The following is a 17136-nucleotide window of genomic DNA, read 5'->3' on the forward strand; positions in this document are numbered from 1 at the left end:
CACGATTGGCTTTCTGGGCTGCAAGTGCACAATGAAGCTGGTTCATGTTAAGTTTCTCATCGACCAACACTCCCAAGTCCTTCTTTGCAGGGCTGCTCTGCATCTCTTCTCTGCCCAATCTATAGCTGTGCCTGGGATTGCTCTGACCCAGGTGTAAGTCCTTCCACTTGGCATGGTTGAACTTCATAAGGTTGACATCAGCCCACCTCACAAGCATGTCAAGGTCCCTCTGGATGGCATTCCTTCCCTCCAGTGTATCAACCGAACCACACAGCTTGGTGTCATTGGCAAACTTGCTGAGGGTGCACTCAATTCCATTGTCCATGTCACTTACAAAGATGCTGAGCAAGACCGGTCCCAACACTGATCCCTGAGGGACACCACTCGTTACTGGTCTCCAGCTGGACATTGAGCCATTGACCACAACTCTTTGTGTGCAGCCATCCAGCCAGTTCTTTATCTACTGAGTGGTCCATCTATCAAATTGATGTCTCTCCAATTTAGAGACATCCTCTGAAGAAGCAATATGCCACCTCTTCTGGTCAGAAAGCCAACCGTATCCTGGGCTGCATCAAAAGCAGCGTGACCAGCAGGTCAAAGGAGGTGATCCTGCCCCTCTACTCTGCTCTCAGGAGACCTCACCTGGAGTATTGTGTGCAGTTCTGGTGTCCTCAACATAAAAAGGACATGGAACTGCTGGAACAAGTCCAGAGGAGGGCCATGAGGATGATCAGGGGACTGGAGCACCTCCCATATGAAGACAGGCTGAGGAAGTTGGGGCTGTTCAGCCTGGTGAAGAGAAGGCTGCGTGGAGACCTCATAGCAGCCTTCCAGTACCTGAAGGGTGCCTATAGGGATGCTGCGGAGGGACTCTTCATCAGGGACTGTAGTGACAGGACAAGGGGTAACGGGTTAAAACTTAAACAGGAGAAGTTTAGATTGGATATAAGGAGGAAACTCTTTCCTGTTAGGGTGGTGAGACACTGGAATGGGTTGCCCAGGGAGGTTGTGAGTGCTCCATCCCTGGCCATGTTCAAGGCCAGGTTGGATGAAGCCTTGGGTGAGATGGTTTAGTGTGAGGTGTCCCTGCCCATGGCAGGGGGGTTGGAACTAGGTGATCGTGAGGTCCTTTCCAACCCCAACTATTCTATGATTCTATGATTCTATGATATTTTATGTTTCCTTTCACTTTTTTGAAACTACAGCGTGTCGGTGTATTTCTCCCTCAGATTTAAACTATTCCTGTACAAATAATGTCACCTATGGCTTCACCCTTGCATTTGTCTAGACTCCTAGCCCTGTGAGACAAGTGAAATCCCTTTACATGTTCAAATGGAGCATTTCATCATCTGCACAACACACAGGAAGATAATAGAGGTGGATTCTTTCCTCAGCATATCTGAGGGGAAAATGGATGGAAGAAAAAAAAAGAAACTTGTGAGAATTTCGATATTGTTTTCAGTTGAAATGGTTTGATCAGGGTGGGTAGGGGGCCAGGAAACTTCATCTTTCTCATGCTGTCTACTTTAAAGTTTAGATATACTAAGCTGGGTTTCCTTCTAGCCCCATTTCCAAGATAGCAGGTTTTCTATCTGTGCATGCATCTACAGAAGCCCTTGACTGCAAGATCCTTTGTTTTCCTCTAGCTCTCGACCAGGGAATACACATCACCTTTTTTCAGTCTGTTTCTTCATACCTGCCTGCAAATCTCTAATAACAACTACAGATTTTTCGACATGAGAGGAGTATCCCATCACACAGCACTTGGATTGACACTTGAAGAGGGAAAGAGGGAGAGCAAGCAAAGTATCTGTTCAGTACTGGATTTTTAACAAATAGGGTTCTTTGGGGAAGAAAGGGAGGGATAATCCATATTCCCTCAGTGCAGTGTTCCATTTGATGCCATCCCTCATAAAGTTAAGAATAACTTCTGTTAGCCGTGACTGTGCTTCTCTCCTTATTTTGCCTAGATTAAAAGCTGAAATCATGATTTTGGTGGAGGCTGCTGGAGCTATCACTTGTTCTAGCTACTGAGAGTTATTGAGAGAAAGGGAATCTGGGCTTAGCCAAAGCACCATCGTTGCCTCTTTTCCACTCCAGGTGTCTATACACTGGGCTAGACTGACACCATTCACCGCAGTCATGAAAACTAAGTGTTTCCTAAGTGATGGAGGTACAATATCCTCATCTGATGCTGAAGCTGGCATCCTACACCTGCTTTATAATCACAGTTATAACCTGCCTATATAGCTGGGAAGGTAAACGGGGACCTTCTTCAGTCTGATGCACCAGCCACCATAATTGCTGTGCACTGGGAGATCATGAATATAGCCTGCATGGATGCAAGCCTCCTAGTTACTACTTAATCAAAACATCACCAATGGGGGCAGCTCTTCTCTCATGCTCCCCAAGACCTTGGGCCAGCTGGACTGACAGATCTATTCAATGCTGCTTGTTCCTCAAGAAGGAGCTGAAGAAGTGGATGTAAATACTCATAACTGTAGTTTTTAGTTGTGGAAACCAACAGAGACAGCTATCAACCAATAACACTTCTCCAAAACTCATAAATCGACAAGTGGACTTCTGCTGGCCCAGTTCAACCTTCCCTTAGGACTGTCCCATTGCCATCTAAACTGTAGCTTGCAGGTACAGCAACAACAGTATCTATTAAGGTTCAGAAAGCTGTGGGGGGGTTGGGGTGTAGTTTCCTGACAAGGACTTTCAGCAGAACTTAGGTATCATTGCACGTCACACGCTTAGTGCTAGGGTGCAGTAAGGGCAGCAGCGCCCTCCAGGGAGAGAGAGGGCCACTAGCAGCTGTGGTTTGGGCTGGATGGAGATCCTGAGCCATGGACAGGGTGGAGGGAAGCCCTGGGGGTGCTGATCAGAGCCCTTGCAATCATGGAGGCAGCGTGTCTAGTAAGGCAGTTAATAACTGTGTTTGTTCCTAAGCTAGGAGAGACCTGTGATGGAGTTATGGGACCAGGGAAAGAGAAGCAGTGCAGATTTCTCACACCTGCATTATTTACCCAGTCCATTCCAGGGAAACCCACATAGCGAGATCTGCTGGTAATGGAGGGCAGGGAGCATTTCCTGCCTGTGACATGATGTGCTGGGACAGGGTTTTCTTACACAAGGTCCTGCTCTCACTCCCTCCCATTCCCATCATACCCACAGTTCAGCCATTTCCTTTTTCTATATATAGCATTAGCTATCTTACTGCACTCTTATGTGTTCTGTGTCCTTAGGCAGATTATAGCTTGAAATTAATTCCAGGTTAATGGAAAATGTTATCAGTTCCCATGGAAATTCCTTACCGTGTGATTGTGGTTGTACTTCCTGTTGTGCTTAAGGCTAAAACCATTAGATGACTGTCATTTTTACACTTTCTTACATTTCTCCTGTATCTATTTCTGACAACTGGTCAGAACATTCAGTCTTCTAACACGGGTAATTTTTGGTTTTCTGCTGTGATCTTATGCCAGGCTATTAAACACGCTAAAGCTTTCTTCAGCACTTCCTGTTGTGTTATTTAAGATCTGCAAAGCCAAATTCCTGAGGACAACTATCAACTGTCAAGGAAATGGGCTGATTTCTTTGAGTAAAGAAAATCCTGAAGCTGGTCACTTGTCTTTGCTATTTGGCTGATACTGAGAAAAGAGCTCTACTAATTGGAAGGGCTGCTGTGCTAGACAGCCCAGCATGGAAAACTGCCCAAGTGCTTTGTGACTCCCACTCACAGTGTTAGGAACTGTTAACAGCATCTCCCTTGCTCACTGATATATCTACCATCACTAACAGCTCAAATGGGGATCTGTACTGGCTCTTCCTTTGTTCATCCCATACATTAAGAACTCAAGTAATACAGTTTTGTACAAGCTCATCTATGCTGTTCTGATTGAAGAAAAGATTCAACCAACAATCAGGAGTGCCCTCTCCAACAATTATAGGACAATGTTTTCGTTACTGATAGCTCCACCTGAAGGCCTCCACACCAATAGAAACACCTCCACTATAAGGTCTTTCATCTACACAAGGCCACCAACACCATTTGGTCTTCATTGTCCCAGTTAGATTAACATAGATAAATGTGGGTTGGGAGTAAACTTTGGAGGTCTTTAGTCTAATCCCCACTCAAAGCTAGGCTAATAGCAAAGTTAGGACATGTAATGAACTTCTAATGGTGCCAAAGAAGAAGATTCCCCAACCTCTCTGGCTACCTCTTGCAGGGCTTATCTGCTTTCATGGCATGCTTCCCTTGTAGCACTGGTTGCATGATGTGTAGAGGAGACCTTGCCTTTGAACGTCCAGCCCAGCACTGGCAACCGGGATGCCAGGCGGGGCTGTGCTTCAGTGCCAATCACTTCTGAAGCAGCTCGAACTCCTTCATAGTCTGCCAGTATCACTTTTTCAGTTGGTGTATATCTGGCCTCAGATCCTCTCTATCCCCCACTCCAAAAGCTGAGGGGTCGACCTAGAGTCTCTCCTGGAGCTTTCTGCCAGAAGCTCCAGGTAGGACCATTCTCCCCAGCTGCGGGGATTACATTTTATACATCTGGCCCGGTCCGGACTGGTCCAAGGGGTCCTGCATGAACTATCTCTCGTTTAATCTGCTCAAAGGCTTGTTGTTGTTCATGGCCCCATTCTTCTTCCGGGTCACATGGCAGAGAGGGCTTACAATCAAACTGTAATTTGGGATGTGCATTCTCCAGAACCCCACAACACCCAAGAAAGCTTGTGTTTCTTTCTGATTGGTTGGTGAAGACATTGCTGTTATCTTGTTGATCACATCTGTGGGGATTTGGTGACATCCATCTTGCCATTTTATTCCCAAAAAATTGAATCTCCTGTGTAGGTCCCTTGACCTTACTCCGTTCTATTGCAAAACTGGCTTTCAGCAAGATTTGGATCATTTGCCTCCCTTTCTCAAAGACTTTTTCTGCTGTACCAACCCACACGATAATGTCGTAAAAGTATTGCAGGCGTTCTGGAGCTTGCCCCTGTTCCAGTGAAGTCTGGATCAGTCCACGGCAGATGGTAGGGCTGTGTTTCCACCCCTGGGGCAGTTGGTTCCAAGTGTACTGGACACCCCTCCAAGTAAAAGCAAACTGTGGGATGCACTCTGCTATCAAAGGAATTGAGAAGAATGCGTTGGCAATATCGATTGTGGCATACCACTTGGCTGCCTTTGACTCCAGTTCGGATTGAAGTTCTAGCATGTCTGATACAGCAGCACTCTATGGTGGTGTGACTTCATTCAGGCCACGAGAGTCTACTGTTATTGTCGACTCTCCGTTAGACTTTCTCACTGGCCATATGGGGCTATCAAAGGGTGAGCGGGTGCTACTGATCACTCCTTGTCTCTCCAGTCTACGGATCAGCTTACGGATGGGAATCAGGGAGTCTTGGTTGGTGCGATATTGCTGCCGGTGCACCGTTTTGGTCGCAATTGGCACTTGTTGTTCTTCGACCTTCAGCAACCCCACAACAGAAGGATCCTCTGAGAGACCAGGCAAGGTGGACAACTGCTCAGTTTCCTCGGTCTCCAGAGCAGCAATACCAAAAGCCCTTTGGTACTCTTTTGGGTCTTTGAAGTACCCTCTCCCAAGGTAATCTATGCCAAGGATGCGTGGAGCCTCTGGACCAGTCACAATGGGGTGCTTTTGCCACTTCCTCCCAGTCAGGCTGATCAACTCCTGGGGTCGTATGGGTAAGTACCTAGGCCAATGAGCACTTTCAACATTTTGGAATTTCACCTCTCAACAAGTGAAAATCCGGAACGAACTAGTCGGACATTACTACTGTAGCTATCCTGGAGGAGAAGGAGGATATGGGAAGGAAGGAAGAAAGGAAGAATGGACGGACGCAGCAGGAAGACATTTCTGTTACCGGCTGGCTCTCCCAGAGAAGGCCAAAGGCGCACTTGCCTATAGTTGTCACCAGATGGCTCCCAAGGAACAAAGGTGGCGACAACACCGAGAGCGCAGACCAGATGAGTCTCATGACCTGCGAGTCTGTCATATCATAACCCACCTCCAAAGTACAACAGAATGATAACCTTAGCCTCACAGACAGACATCACAGGGAGCAGACAGGACAAGAGCAGTACCAGTGAGCACACACACATTAACTCTGGGAACGCTATGACCACTGACTACCGCACTACCATGAATGCTTGCAACAAATTTGTTCTAACATGCTCGGGTCAGATGTGTCTTCATCGCAACCCAGTGCCCCATACTGGGTGCCAAAAAGGACTGTCACGGTTTAACTGCAGCTGGTAACTCAGTACCATGCAGCCACTCCCCCAGTTTCCCCTGCCCCTGACAGGATGAAGAGGAGAATTGTAAGAATGTAAAACCTGTGGGCTGAAATAAGAACAGTTTAATAATTGAAATTAGGTAAAATAGTGTGATAATAGAAATAATACCAACGATAACAATAGTGATAATAATAATAGACAGCAACAAGAAGAACAGAAAGCAAGCTCAGGAAACACAAGTGGTGCACAGCGCAATCACTCACCACCTGCTGACTGATACCCAGCCTGACCCAAGAGTTGATCAGTCCCTTCTGGATAACTCCTCCCAGTCTATATACTGGGCATGATGTGCTGTGGTTTGGAATACCCCTTTGGCTAGTTTGGGTCAGGTGTCCTGTCTCTGCTTCCGCACGGCTTCTTGTGCTCCTCGTCACTGGCAGAGCATGAGACTGAAAAATCCTTGAATGGTGTAAGTCAAACTGAGCAAAAACTAAAACTTTGGTGTGTTTTCAGTACTTTTCTCAGACTGAAGCCAAAACACAGCACTGCACCAGCTACTAAGCAGAAAATGAACTCTGTCCAAGTCAAAAGCCAGAATATGGCAACATGGTGCCCAAGAAAGGATTTAGTCAGATAATGGGACTCATTTCTGGAACAAGCTTACAGATACTTGGGTCAAAGAGCATGGCATCAAGTGGATATGTCACATGCCTTATCATATCAGGGATGCGATATACCTCTTATAATGGACGGCAGATTTTTGCTGTGATGCAGAATTCAATTAATGCTGTATAATTGATAACATCCCAGAAATCCTACTAAGCAATATTAAACAGCCATACATAATTCTATGCCTAAATACTTTATTAAGGTTAGCTCCCTATTTCTAACTAGGTAACTGTTCCGCTTACTGATAACTTGACTGGCTGTTGGGCGAAGGTTAAGTGCGTGCCACCTTTCCTTCCCATCTTAGAGCTCTTGTGGGAAACACATGTTCAGCCATGCACTGTTACATAACTAGTTTGCTCTGGACAGTTCTGCTGGCAAGGAATGCAAAGGGAAAATTATTTAAGTAATATGGGGACAGTGTAAGAAAATGTGAAGCAATAAGCATGGCAATGGGATACAGGCTTTACAATGAATCTTAAAAGCACACGAAAATACAGAATCACCATCAGTGAAGCAGTGTAACAGCACAGGGGACCCGTCGCAATGGGGGATGGCTAGGAGGATGCCTGCAGGCAGCCCAGAACGGCCTGGGGCAGCAGTGAGTGCGCACGCAGGGGGGAGGCTGGGCTGGACAAGGGCCGGGGCAGAAACGTGGGCCCTGGGGGGGGGTGCTCGCCCTGCGTCGAAACCCTGGCTGCGAGCGCCTCGGGCAGGGCACGCTGCTGCTGCCTCCGTGCCTGGGCGCAGGCCTTGCTGCCTCCCAGCTGCCTCGTTCCCTCTCCTGCCTGTCCGCAGCTCTCTGCGGCTCCCGTCCGTGCTTCCCCGCGCACCAGCTCCCTTCCTCCTTCCCTCCCTCCCAGCCCCACTGAATTCCTTCTTTCTCCTGCAGGCCAAGGGCCTCGCAAGGCTCTTATCCTGGGTTCTGCAAAGCGTATTCTCGAATGTGGTCTTCATCAGTGATGAGCTGGATGAAGCCACACGTGAGCGCATGCAGCAGCTTTCGAGGATGCTCACGGAGGAGATGGCTCGGATAGCGCAGGAGCTGCATGAAGTCGAGGAGCTGAAGAGAATAGAGCACAACGGTGTGACCTGGAGTGGCCTGCTCTCTGCTGCCTTGTGGAACTGGAAATTTTGGGTGATCGCCGGCTTCCTGCTCCTCCTGATTGCAGGGCTCTGCTGCTGCTTTAGCAAAAGAAGCCCTGAGCTGGACGGCAGCATCAGCGGTGAAGAGGAGGAAGACAGTGAAGACGAAGATGCCTCTGGCGTGGCAGATTTTGACACGTACATTGCAATGCGCAACGAGTGGTCATTGAACGAACTGTGGCATGCTTCCCTTGGTGCAACGTGTAATCATTGCTTACATTATTTCACTGTGCACCTCTGAGAGAAGACATGCTCTGCACAGTGGAAGACAGCAATTAGATCTCCCTTAGCCTGCCTTCTCGGAGAGATGCAGTGCTTGACAGCTGTGGTGTGGTGCAGTGCATGGCTGTGTCCTGGGTTCAGCAGTAGCAGCTGTTTTTCTTGGTAGCTGGTGCAGTGCTGTGTTTCGACTTTTGGCCTGGGAACAGCACTGATAACACTGATGTTTTTAGTTACTGCTCAAATGTTTTATTCTGGCTAAGGACTTCGTGAGTCTCATGCTCTGCCAAGGACGAGGGGAGGCTGGGAGGAAGCAGAGACAGGACACCTGACCCAAGCTGACCAAAGAAGTATTCCATACCACAGCACGTCATGCCCGGGATGTAACTGGGAGTTACTCAGCAACTTTGACCTACTATTACTCAGTAAATAGTGCCAAGCATAGATTAATCCATATCCTATTCACAGCATTTCATTCACTGTAAGATTTTCTTACAATTGGCAGATTGGCATTTAAAGACTCCTGGCATTTAAAGGTACTCACAGTTGCACGGAAAACCTGACAACAGCCTTCCTTCTTACACAGCCTGATCCTGACAGCCATCCTTCCTTGGCATCTTGGGACTTCCAGGAACTATCCCAGAATAATAATTCCCTCTGTGATAGGAATTCTGTTTCTGTAGCATGACAGTCAGGGGATTCAGGGAAAAGTGAATATAAACAACAAGATGACAGCACTGCAAGGCAGATACTCAACATAAGGACATGGAGCTGCCTCACAGCTGCTTAATTCCCCCACCTGCCTGTCCCCAGCAATCTGCAGGTCCCCTCCCTGCTCCCCCCGCCACCAGCTCCCTTCCTCCTTCCCTCCCTCGAGACCCACTGAATTCCTTCTTTCTCCAGCACTCTAAAACAGTAAACTACACAGGATTCTCTCTTCATTTTGTTAACCGTGTATAAGAGTTGGCCGCTACAAAATAAAGTTCTAAATTAATAAAGCTCTATTTTATTGATAGCTCTTACTATCGATACTGGGTTGAACTGGGGCTCAACCCTCCGGTCCCCCCTGTTCTATTTCTGATCCAGCAAAGCATGGGAGGTGTGTCCCGGCAGAGGTCCCACCACTCCCAAGAGTTGCAGGAACCGGCTGCATTCAGGCAATAATTTTTATTGTGTTACGGAGATCCTGCCTTTCACTCCCGGCCAGATTCTGCTTACTAGCTGGCCCGCGGTTGTGCGGGCGAGACTGCGGTGCGCCCGAGGCGCCTGTAACGGCACAGGGGACGCGTCACAATGGGGGATGGCTATGAGGGTGCCTGCAGGCAGCACCGGCCCAGAACGGCCTGGGGCAGCAGTGAGTGCGCACGCCGAGGGGAGGCTGGGCTGGACAAGGGCTGGGGCAGAAACGTGGGCCCTGGGGGGGGGTGCTCGCCCTGTGTCGAAACCCTGGCTGCGAGCGCCTCGGGCAGGGCACGCTGCTGCTGCCTCCGTGCCTGGGCGCAGGCCTTGCTGCCTCCCAGCTGCCTCATTCCCTCTCCTGCCTGTCCGCAGCTCTCTGCGGCTCCCGTCCGCGCTTCCCCGCGCACCAGCTCCCTTCCTCCTTCCCTCCCTCCCAGCCCCACTGAATTCCTTCTTTCTCCTGCAGGCCATGGGCCTCGCAAGGCTCTTATTCTGGGTTCTGCAAAGCATATGCGTGCCCATGGTCGGTGATGAGTTGGATGAAGCCACACGTGAGCGCATGCAGCAGCTTTCGAAGATGCTTACGGAGGAGATGGCTCGGATAGCGCAGGAGCTGCATGAAGTCAAGGAGCTGAAGAGAATAGAGCACAACGGTGTGACCTGGAGTGGCCTGCTCTCTGCTGCCTTGTGGAACTGGAAGTTTTGGGTGATCGCCGGCTTCCTGCTCCTCCTGATTGCAGGGCTCTGCTGCTGCTTTAGCAAAAGAAGCCCTGAGCTGGACGGCAGCATCAGCGGTGAAGAGGAGGAAGACAGTGAAGAAGAAGATGCCTCTGGCGTGGCAGATTTTGACACGTACATTGCAATGCGCAACGAGTGGTCATTGAACGAACTGTGGAACCAGACCGAGTGGGTGGATGCGCTGGTGGAAAACCTTCTCTTTGCTTGCCAAGGGTCCAACTTAGTGTCAGAGGGTTTCTTCCTGGAGCTGGGACCAGCCATGGGAGTGGGCAGCGCCTTTGATTGCTGGAGTCCCCAGGAAGACGAGCCTGTCTACCGTATGCTCGTGTGCCTGAAGCCCTGCCGTGGCTACACCTTCTGCCTGGAGCCAGGCACCGTGGCAAACGAGTCCCGCATCCGTGTGGTGCTGGAGCGCACATGCACCGCTCAGCAGACGGTGGGACCCATGCCGTGCTTCCTTCACAACCGCAAGGAGCAGCTCAGGAAGAAGCAGAAGCCCAGGCTCCTGCATGCCCTCTGCACCGGCTCCTATCTAGATGTGCAGAAAACTGCTTGCTGGTTCCAGGATATGGTGAGGGAAAACAAGGCAATTGCGCGCCTGTTACGTTCACGTTACTACCTTCTGACTGTGCTGCCCTCCAGACGCTCCTGCAAAGTGGCACTTCAACATATCTCTGGGAGAACCATGGTCATTGAGATGAACTTTGTCGTGCAGCTGGGCAACTCAGACATCTTCATGAGCAGCCAGGCGAGAGAGGGTATCTTCAGCCCAAGCACAACGTGGACATTGACCTTTGCCAGGGCAGAGGCAAAGTTCTTGTGGCTGATGTTCGATCAGACCCCAGACGACACCTTGCTCAGCTGCCTGCAACTCTGCACCCGCATGCTGGCGGGCACAAGCTTTTCCAGCTATGCCTTGAAGACGGCGGTGATGCACCTCCTGACCACCACAGCCCTGTCAGGCTGGCGCAGGAGACATTTCCTGCTGCGGCTAGGTGACATCATGAGGTACCTGCGCCGCTGCTTGGAGGAGAAACGCCTCGACCACTTCTTCTTTGGCAATGAGAAGATTCCTGAGGAGATCGTCTTGCCCCCAGCCTTGCAAAGAGCCAAGCCATTCAACCTCTTCCAGCATCTGGCGCAGGATCCGGCTGCCCACGAGCAGGCAATGCGTGAGTTCGTGGAGCTGCAACACCGGCTTACAGCACAGATCTTCTTCTAGGGGCACTGAAAGTGGTCTTCATGCAGAGAGGGCTGAGGCCCTCATTGATTCCTTCGTTATTTCATTAAATGCCCGTTTTCCTTCCCCAGTCCACTGCTATTCCCTCACTTCTGTTTGCAGCAACTGCTATAGGCGTTCGACTAATATACCGTAGTCATAGATCCAGAGCCGACACCAACCTGTCATGCCGAGAAATGTCCCAAGTTCCTTGAGCGTCCTGGGGTTGAGGGGTTTGGCAGATCGTTTTCTTGCGTTCTTGTCCTAATTTCCACTGCTCCCCTGAGACCTCATACCCCCGGTAGGTGACTTCTTGCTTCATTGTTTGTGCCTTTTGCTGAGATACCTTATATCCTTCAAGTCCATGAGAATTTAACAGGCTTACCATCCATTCGCTACATCTGTTTGAAGTTTCGGTGGCTATCAATAGGTCGTCCACTTCAAGCTTAGCAGCTTTATCCAGTTGTTGGTTGTTCTGTTGTTCCTCAGTGGCCCGACTTTTGGGGACTTGGGCATCTTCATGGCGCACCTTCACCACCAGGTTCTGCACCCGAGCAGCGATATCTTGCTGAAGTACCGCAGCCCAGATGGGTTTACCTGTGCTTTGCCGTTTGCTCTGCTTCCAGCGCTGCAACCACCCACCCACACAGGGCATTCGCCACCATCCATGAATCAGTAGAGAGATAAAGTACTGGCCGCTTTTCTCGTTCAGCAGTGTCCAAGGCAAGCGGTATGTCTTTCACCTTGGCAAACTGACTCGATTCACCCTTTCCTTCAGCAGTTTTTGCACCTTGTTGTCGAGGTCTCCATACAGCTGCCTTCCATCTCTGATGCTTTCCCACAATATGGCTGGACCTATCAGTAAACAAGGCATACTGCTTTTTCACTTTCTGACTGTTTATTATACGGCGATGCCTCACGCATCACATCCTCCTCTGTTGACATTCCAAAATCTTTGCCCTCTGGCCAGTCAATGTTGACTTCTAGAATTCCTGAACAACTGGGATTTCCTGTTCAAGCTCACTGTGTACTTAGTGCAGCCCACTTACTCCATGTAGCACTGGTTGCATGATGTGTAGAGGAGACCTTGCCTTTGAACGTCCAGCCCAGCACTGGCAACCGGGATGCCAGGCGGAGCTGTGCTTCAGTGCCAATCACTTCTGAAGCAGCTCGAACCCCTTCATAGTCTGCCAGTATCACTTTTTCAGTTGGTGTATATCTGGCCTCAGATCCTCTCTATCCCCCACTCCAAAAGCTGAGGGGTCGACCTAGAGTCTCTCCTGGAGCTTTCTGCCAGAAGCTCCAGGTAGGACCATTCTCCCCAGCTGCGGGGATTACATTTTATACATCTGGCCCGGTCCGGACTGGTCCAAGGGGTCCTGCATGAACTATCTCTCGTTTAATCTGCTCAAAGGCTTGTTGTTGTTCATGGCCCCATTCTTCTTCCGGGTCACATGGCAGAGAGGGCTTACAATCAAACTGTAATTTGGGATGTGCATTCTCCAGAACCCCACAACACCCAAGAAAGCTTGTGTTTCTTTCTGATTGGTTGGTGAAGACATTGCTGTTATCTTGTTGATCACATCTGTGGGGATTTGGTGACATCCATCTTGCCATTTTATTCCCAAAAAATTGAATCTCCTGTGTAGGTCCCTTGACCTTACTCCGTTCTATTGCAAAACTGGCTTTCAGCAAGATTTGGATTATTTGCCTCCCTTTCTCAAAGACTTTTTCTGCTGTACCAACCCACACGATAATGTCGTAAAAGTATTGCAGGCGTTCTGGAGCTTGCCCCTGTTCCAGTGAAGTCTGGATCAGTCCACGGCAGATGGTAGGGCTGTGTTTCCACCCCTGGGGCAGTTGGTTCCAAGTGTACTGGACACCCCTCCAAGTAAAAGCAAACTGTGGGATGCACTCTGCTATCAAAGGAATTGAGAAGAATGCGTTGGCAATATCGATTGTGGCATACCACTTGGCTGCCTTTGACTCCAGTTCGGATTGAAGTTCTAGCATGTCTGATACAGCAGCACTCTATGGTGGTGTGACTTCATTCAGGCCACGAGAGTCTACTGTTATTGTCGACTCTCCGTCAGACTTTCTCACTGGCCATATGGGGCTATCAAAGGGTGAGCGGGTGCTACTGATCACTCCTTGTCTCTCCAGTCTACGGATCAGCTTACGGATGGGAATCAGGGAGTCTTGGTTGGTGCGATATTGCTGCCGGTGCACCGTTTTGGTCGCAATTGGCACTTGTTGTTCTTCGACCTTCAGCAACCCCACAACAGAAGGATCCTCTGAGAGACCAGGCAAGGTGGACAACTGCTCAGTTTCCTCGGTCTCCAGAGCAGCAATACCAAAAGCCCATTGGTACTCTTTTGGGTCTTTGAAGTACCCTCTCCCAAGGTAATCTATGCCAAGGATGCGTGGAGCCTCTGGACCAGTCACAATGGGGTGCTTTTGCCACTTCCTCCCAGTCAGGCTGATCAGCTCCTGGGGTCGTATGGGTAAGTACCTAGGCCAATGAGCACTTTCAACATTTTGGAATTTCACCTCTCAACAAGTGAAAATCCGGAACGAACTAGTCGGACATTACTACTGTAGCTATCCTGGAGGAGAAGGAGGATATGGGAAGGAAGGAAGAAAGGAAGAATGGACGGACGCAGCAGGAAGACATTTCTGTTACCGGCTGGCTCTCCCAGAGAAGGCCAAAGGCGCACTTGCCTATAGTTGTCACCAGATGGCTCCCAAGGAACAAAGGTGGCGACAACACCGAGAGCGCAGACCAGATGAGTCTCATGACCTGCGAGTCTGTCATATCATAACCCACCTCCAAAGTACAACAGAATGATAACCTTAGCCTCACAGACAGACATCACAGGGAGCAGACAGGACAAGAGCAGTACCAGTGAGCACACACACATTAACTCTGGGAACGCTATGACCACTGACTACCGCACTACCATGAATGCTTGCAACAAATTTGTTCTAACATGCTCGGGTCAGATGTGTCTTTATCGCAACCCAGTGCCCCATACTGGGTGCCAAAAAGGACTGTCACGGTTTAACTGCAGCTGGTAACTCAGTACCATGCAGCCACTCCCCCAGTTTCCCCTGCCCCTGACAGGATGAAGAGGAGAATTGTAAGAATGTAAAACCTGTGGGCTGAAATAAGAACAGTTTAATAATTGAAATTAGGTAAAATAGTGTGATAATAGAAATAATACCAACGATAACAATAGTGATAATAATAATAGACAGCAACAAGAAGAACAGAAAGCAAGCTCAGGAAACACAAGTGGTGCACAGCGCAATCACTCACCACCTGCTGACTGATACCCAGCCTGACCCAAGAGTTGATCAGTCCCTTCTGGATAACTCCTCCCAGTCTATATACTGGGCATGATGTGCTGTGGTTTGGAATACCCCTTTGGCTAGTTTGGGTCAGGTGTCCTGTCTCTGCTTCCGCACGGCTTCTTGTGCTCCTCGTCACTGGCAGAGCATGAGACTGAAAAATCCTTGAATGGTGTAAGTCAAACTGAGCAAAAACTAAAACTTTGGTGTGTTTTCAGTACTTTTCTCAGACTGAAGCCAAAACACAGCACTGCACCAGCTACTAAGCAGAAAATGAACTCTGTCCAAGTCAAAAGCCAGAATATGGCAACATGGTGCCCAAGAAAGGATTTAGTCAGATAATGGGACTCATTTCTGGAACAAGCTTACAGATACTTGGGTCAAAGAGCATGGCATCAAGTGGATATGTCACATGCCTTATCATATCAGGGATGCGATATACCTCTTATAATGGACGGCAGATTTTTGCTGTGATGCAGAATTCAATTAATGCTGTATAATTGATAACATCCCAGAAATCCTACTAAGCAATATTAAACAGCCATACATAATTCTATGCCTAAATACTTTATTAAGGTTAGCTCCCTATTTCTAACTAGGTAACTGTTCCGCTTACTGATAACTTGACTGGCTGTTGGGCGAAGGTTAAGTGCGTGCCACCTTTCCTTCCCATCTTAGAACTCTTGTGGGAAACACATGTTGAGCCATGCACTGTTACATAACTAGTTTGCTCTGGATAGTTCTGCTGGCAAGGAATGCAAAGGGAAAATTATTTAAGTAATATGGGGACAGTGTAAGAAAATGTGAAGCAATAAGCATGGCAATGGGATACAGGCTTTACAATGAATCTTAAAAGCACACGAAAATACAGAATCACCATCAGTGAAGCAGTGTAACAGCACAGGGGACGCGTCGCAATGGGGGATGGCTAGGAGGATGCCTGCAGGCAGCCCAGAACGGCCTGGGGCAGCAGTGAGTGCGCACGCAGGGGGGAGGCTGGGCTGGACAAGGGCTGGGGCAGAAACGTGGGCCCTGGGGGGGGGTGCTCGCCCTGCGTCGAAACCCTGGCTGCGAGCGCCTCGGGCAGGGCACGCTGCTGCTGCCTCCGTGCCTGGGCGCAGGCCTTGCTGCCTCCCAGCTGCCTCGTTCCCTCTCCTGCCTGTCCGCAGCTCTCTGCGGCTCCCGTCCGCGCTTCCCCGCGCACCAGCTCCCTTCCTCCTTCCCTCCCTCCCAGCCCCACTGAATTCCTTCTTTCTCCTGCAGGCCAAGGGCCTCGCAAGGCTCTTATCCTGGGTTCTGCAAAGCGTATTCTCGAATGTGGTCTTCATCAGTGATGAGCTGGATGAAGCCACACGTGAGCGCATGCAGCAGCTTTCGAAGATGCTCACGGAGGAGATGGCTCGGATAGCGCAGGAGCTGCATGAAGTCGAGGAGCTGAAGAGAATAGAGCACAACGGTGTGACCTGGAGTGGCCTGCTCTCTGCTGCCTTGTGGAACTGGAAATTTTGGGTGATCGCCGGCTTCCTGCTCCTCCTGATTGCAGGGCTCTGCTGCTGCTTTAGCAAAAGAAGCCCTGAGCTGGACGGCAGCATCAGCGGTGAAGAGGAGGAAGACAGTGAAGACGAAGATGCCTCTGGCGTGGCAGATTTTGACACGTACATTGCAATGCGCAACGAGTGGTCATTGAACGAACTGTGGCATGCTTCCCTTGGTGCAACGTGTAATCATTGCTTACATTATTTCACTGTGCACCTCTGAGAGAAGACATGCTCTGCACAGTGGAAGACAGCAATTAGATCTCCCTTAGCCTGCCTTCTCGGAGAGATGCAGTGCTTGACAGCTGTGGTGTGGTGCAGTGCATGGCTGTGTCCTGGGTTCAGCAGTAGCAGCTGTTTTTCTTGGTAGCTGGTGCAGTGCTGTGTTTCGACTTTTGGCCTGGGAACAGCACTGATAACACTGATGTTTTTAGTTACTGCTCAAATGTTTTATTCTGGCTAAGGACTTTGTGAGTCTCATGCTCTGCCAAGGACGAGGGGAGGCTGGGAGGAAGCAGAGACAGGACACCTGACCCAAGCTGACCAAAGAAGTATTCCATACCACAGCACGTCATGCCCGGGATGTAACTGGGAGTTACTCAGCAACTTTGACCTACTATTACTCAGTAAATAGTGCCAAGCATAGATTAATCCATATCCTATTCACAGCATTTCATTCACTGTAAGATTTTCTTACAATTGGCAGATTGGCATTTAAAGACTCCTGGCATTTAAAGGTACTCACAGTTGCACGGAAAACCTGACAACAGCCTTCCTTCTTACACAGCCTGATCCTGACAGCCATCCTTCCTTGGCATCTT

At 49.5% G+C, this 17136-nt stretch overlaps 1 protein-coding gene across 1 annotated transcript; it reads left to right on the plus strand.

Moving 5' to 3' along the window:
• Positions 1–9586: 9586 nt before the first annotated feature.
• Positions 9587–11432, plus strand: LOC136017427 (inositol 1,4,5-trisphosphate receptor-interacting protein-like 1). The gene is given in 2 exon segments (XM_065685744.1): positions 9587–9790; positions 9792–11432. Coding segments are annotated over 2 exon segments (1845 nt in total).
• The last annotated feature ends 5704 nt before the right edge of the window (positions 11433–17136 follow it).

This window comes from Lathamus discolor, chromosome 6 (assembly GCF_037157495.1).
Source record: "Lathamus discolor isolate bLatDis1 chromosome 6, bLatDis1.hap1, whole genome shotgun sequence".
Classification (NCBI taxonomy): domain Eukaryota; kingdom Metazoa; phylum Chordata; class Aves; order Psittaciformes; family Psittacidae; genus Lathamus; species Lathamus discolor.